The sequence below is a fragment of the Nannospalax galili genome, unplaced genomic scaffold (assembly GCF_000622305.1).
Source record: "Nannospalax galili isolate Female #2095 unplaced genomic scaffold, S.galili_v1.0 scaffold763, whole genome shotgun sequence".
Classification (NCBI taxonomy): domain Eukaryota; kingdom Metazoa; phylum Chordata; class Mammalia; order Rodentia; family Spalacidae; genus Nannospalax; species Nannospalax galili.
This window is the reverse complement of record NW_008349451.1, coordinates 1,705,373-1,710,294: the sequence shown is the minus strand read 5'-3', so window position 1 is coordinate 1,710,294 and position 4,922 is coordinate 1,705,373. Positions and strand designations below refer to the sequence as shown.

The following is a 4,922-nucleotide window of genomic DNA, read 5'->3' as shown; positions in this document are numbered from 1 at the left end:
TTTCTTCTGAAATATTTCTATTCCTCGCAAAATGTTCATTCAACTACGAAGTGATGCTGTGGATCAAACCAAGCAGCACCAACACAGACATCACTCCTGCTCTCAAGAGAACAGACTGCATTTTGCAGGACACAGCAGGGATCTGAACCTAGTCAGTTACCATGACTGCTCATCTCAGGCTCTGCCTGAGGGGATTAAGGGACACGCAGGTGGCTGATAAAGCATCATTTCTGGGCGTTGTCTATGAAGGGATTTCTAGGAGACCAGTGTGGCAGTTGGGACACAGTGGAGAAGATCCTCTCTCAACCCACCCACTTGGGGATGAGGGGTTGAGGGGGATCAGCACAGGGTTAGACAGAACAAAGCACCCAGGCAAAGGTGAATTTGTCCTCTTGATCTCCTTTTCTCAGACGTGACACGCTACAGTCCTGACAGGGTGTGTTGCCAGCCTCCAGGTTCTCCTAGGGGATGCAAACTTTAAGCTAAGACCTGGGGGGTGAGCAGGAGGTAGCCATGGAAACAGGCAGGTGGGAAAATGATTAAGGAGACCAGAGAATGCTTCAGCGGCGAACACACCAGAACTGGATCAAGGCAAAGATCAGCATGGCCCCTGCACAAGGACGATGCACACTCCATATTTCTTTTGGTCTTCTTGGGGCAGGGTCTCCCTGTAGCCCCATCCAGCCTGGACTCGCTGTGTAGACCAGGCTGGCCTCGAACAGAGACCTGCCTGCCTCTTTGGAGGTAAAGGTGCGTGCCACCACACCCGGCAGACATTCCATATTTTTACAACTTGTAATATTTCATTCTTTGGATTTTAGAAAATAGCTTTTAAGATAGACATTTACCTCTCAGCTAAACTATATGGTATTAATCATACAGTTTTGTTCTTGAAAACTCTATGGACTGTTAGAAGTTTTCATGCAGCAGGACTCCAGATCAGGTGAAGGCAGGAGCTTCATACTGAACTCTGGAGTGAGGAGATGTAGCCCCCACGGATGATGGGAGAATTCTAGGAACTCCAGCCGACTTGACACCTAAGCTCTTGCTGGGCACAGTCCACCGCCCTGTGGGAGACCAGAAGGCACTGACATTTGCTTGTCTGACTATCTGAGAGGAATTCTCCCTTCAACGAAGAAGCTCCAAGTCTGCCAAGTACTCTGGAGAGCTGCCGCTTGGCCTAAGGTAAAAGTTTCCTGATGACGCTCGGAGCTCAGCGCAAACTCTGGAGTGAGGAGATGTAGCCCCCACGGATGATGGGAGAATTCTAGGAACCCCAGCCGACTTGACACCTAAGCTCTTGCTGGGCACAGTCCGCCGCCCTGTGGGAGACCAGAAGGCACTGACATTTGCTTGTTTGACTATCTGAGAGGAATTCTCCCTTCAACGATGAAGCTCCAAGTCTGCAAAGTATTCTGGAGAGCTGCCGCTTGGCCTGAGGTAAACGTTTCCTGATGAGCTCGGAGCGCAGTGCAAGCCTTTTCAACCACTGGTAGCTAGAAGCGGGCCTGCATGTATGTGACTACACTGGTGTCGTGCAATGCCCAAGGAGGCCAGAAGAGGTAAAAGTTTCCTGATGACGCTCGGAGCTCAGCGCAAACCTTTTCAACCACTGGTAGCTAGAAGCGGGCCTGCATGTATGTGACTACACTGGTGTCCTGCAATGCCCAAGGAGGCCAGAAGAGGGCATCGGATACTCTGGAACTGGAGTTAAGGATGGTTGCTAGCTGTTATGTAGGTGCTGAGATTTGAACCCGGGCCCTCTCCAAGAGCAGCCAGTGCTCTTAGCAGCTGAGTCCTCTCTCCAGCCCCCACAGCAATAATTCTTAATCTTTGTTATCTGGATGTGATGGGACACTTTATAGCCTTTCATGGTTAACCGCGCTTCTATTTAAACTGAGTCCACCAAGAACTGAAACATCACCCTCTCTTCATTGATGTAGACTGGGAAAACTGCAGCATCAAACTAAGTCCTTCACACCCTAACAAGGCAGTGAAGCAGACCCATGCTACCGTGGAGCCAGGAAGAACGCTCAGCACCTGCCATCTGCATACAGTCTACAGTATACAAATGTCCTTCATCTGACCTTGTATTCTTCCCAACTGTGTATATGTTTCTTATTGAAAACTTGGTAAGTCATCTTACCAGGGGACAGGGGCTTTTATAGTGAAAAATGCTTTAAAGAATCTAATGGCAACTTCCTTAACCTCAGAACTGTTTCTAAGTCTTCAAAGTCTTCATCTGTTTTCACTATAGCACCAAGCACTACACGTTAGCACCAAGCACTACACGTCTACACCAGCACTACACGTCTACACCAGCACTACACGTCTACACCAGCACTACACATCTACATCAGTAAGGCAGCTACTGTGGAAGAAAGAGAGGAAAAGTGAACAGAGAGCAGTGTCAAGGGGCCATGGGCTAGCAGAGAGCTCCAGACAGGTATGTGCATAGGTGGATACATAGGTACATAGACAGATAGGTAGGTGGGTAGAGACATAGACAGGTAGGCAGGTGGGTAGGGACATAGACAGCACTACACGTCTACACCAGCACTACACGTCTACACCAGCACTACATGTCTACACCAGCACTACACGTCTATACCAGCACTACACATCTACATCAGTAAGGCAGCTACTGTGGAAGAAAGAGAGGAAAAGTGAACAGAGAGCAGTGTCAAGGGGCCATGGGCTAGCAGAGAGCTCCAGACAGGTATGTGCATAGGTGGATACATAGGTACATAGACAGATAGGTAGGTGGGTAGAGACATAGACAGGTAGGCAGGTGGGTAGGGACATAGACAGGTAGGCAGGTGGGTAGGTATACAGACAGGCAGGTAACCTGGGAAAGCAAAGCAAGCAAATCTATGTTCTACATGCTGGTTTCAGAGGAACAGAGAGCTGGGAGAAGAGGCTGGCGCTGTCTGCTGGGCTTTGCGCTAATGCAGGCTTGCAGAGAACCTGACCTCCTGCTCCCAGTCGTCCAATGCCTAGAGCTGGTGCTGACACTCATCCGATGGCTCAGGGAAGACTGGACAGGCCTCAGGCCCCATCAAATCCATCAATAAACCCTCTCAGCTTACCTTCAGAATGTACCCTAAGCCAGGCACTCAGGAGGCAGGGGCAGGTGGATGGATCTGTGAGTTCCAGGCCAGCCTGGGCTACACAGGGAGACCTTGCCCCCCCAAAACAACACGCAAAATACACCCTAAGTCCACGCAAGCACCACCTTGTGCACTACCACCTCTAGGCTAGCCCATCTCACTGGAATGTTTCAGCCCTTCCCAGCACGTCTCTCACATTGCACTTCTTTAATCCTTCTGCAGTCATCCCCAACCTGCAACAAAGTCCAACAAAGCCTCCAGGGCAGGCGTACGGAACTCTCCGACCTGATCACCATCCCCCTTCCTCAGGGCTGTCCCCATCACACCTGACCCTGTTCTTGCACTTCCTTGGGCCGGCCCTGGCCCCCCCTTTCTGCACAGCTCTGCACCCAGGTCCTGAGGGGTGTCCTGGCCCCTCCTTCGGCAGCACATCACTCTCAACAACTGTCTGCAGCACCCTAAGCATGGCGGCATTAGCGTGGCTTTCCTTGGGTCCTCTCAGGTGTCACGGTGTCAGTGACGGCGGACGTCACTGGCTCTGGACCAGGCAGGCGCCACGTGCTGAGAGAGAGAGAACCTGAAAACGCAGGGTGAGGCTGCGCAGCCGCCATGTGGTACTTGTAATGACATACGAGGGGCTTCTAAGTTACCCCAGGGCAACGGAGAACCGGAGACGTGGGTTTTCAGGGGGTGGGAGGCCGCGTCTGCCCAGTGAGCCCGAGTAGGAGGGGGACGGGGACGGGGAGGGCCGCAGCGCGACGTCACAGCCCAAGGCCTGCAAGAGGGAGCAGCCTGGAGACGGAACAGACCTGCACCTGGAGGACAGGCGGAAGCGGCGCGGCCGGACCGTCACCTGAGGACAGGCGGAAGCGGCGCGGCCCGGACCGTCACCTGAGGACAGGCGGAAGCGGCGCGGCCGGACCGTCACCTGAGGACAGGCGGAAGCGGCGCGGCCGGACCGTCACCTGAGGACAGGCGGAAGCGGCGCGGCCGGACCGTCACCTGAGGACAGGCGGAAGCGGCGCGGCCGGACCGTCACCTGAGGACAGGCGGAAGCGGCGCGGCCGGACCGTCACCTGAGGACAGGCGGAAGCGGCGCGGCCGGACCGTCACCTGAGGACAGGCGGAAGCGGCGCGGCCGGACCGTCACCTGAGGACAGGCGGAAGCGGCGCGGCCGGACCGTCACCTGAGGACAGGCGGAAGCGGCGCGGCCCGGACGCCCCATCGCGCCCCCAGGCCCGACCCGCGGCGGGCGACACTCACTTGGGCTGGCTCCCCAGGCGGCGGCGGTCGCGGCCGATAAGGCGCGCAGGCCTCCGGGACGCAGCGCCCGCCTCGGCTGCAGCGCGGCGGCCGCCATGGCGCGAGGACCGCAGCTGAGAACGCAGAGCCGCTGGGACGGACAAGCGCGCAGCTGGCGGAGCTGAGGACGCCCCGCCCCGGGGCGGAGACCGGAAGCGCGTGTGAGGACGGAAACAGTGCCGGAAGAGTTCCAGCTCAGAACAGAAGAATGGCGGAAGTATGGCGAGCCGAAGGCTGGAGTCCTGGGGGCGGGATCTCAGCTGTCCCCGACGTCAGGCTCGCCCACGGCGCGGTCTACACCGCGGCCGCTTTGCCACGCTTCTTCCTCCCTCCTCCCCCATCTCCCCCCTTCTTGAGATAGCCTCAGCAATCTCTCTACCTCAGCCTCCCAAGTGCCCTGACATATGCGTGGACCCTCAGCCCTCACACCCAGCCCTACACCTTTTTTTTTTTTTTTTTTCTATTTACTCATTTGCTGGGGGGCGGGTCTCGGGCTAGAGTGTGCATGT

General features: G+C 55.6%; 1 protein-coding gene across 3 annotated transcripts in view; it reads right to left on the bottom strand.

Moving 5' to 3' along the window:
• The window catches only part of Mrps35 (mitochondrial ribosomal protein S35), a 40,588-nt gene extending 36,017 nt beyond the window's left edge, over positions 1-4,571 (bottom strand). Inside the window, exon 1 of one of the 3 annotated variants that reach the window (XM_029570314.1) lies at positions 4,375-4,571. In XM_029570314.1, the coding sequence (XP_029426174.1) occupies positions 4,375-4,471 (97 nt within the window). In that variant the 5' untranslated portion in view covers positions 4,472-4,571. The remainder of the gene's footprint in view (positions 1-4,374) is intronic. The other 2 variants (XM_029570313.1, XM_008846899.3) reach the window with 2 other exon arrangements.
• Between the last annotated feature and the right edge of the window lie 351 nt (positions 4,572-4,922).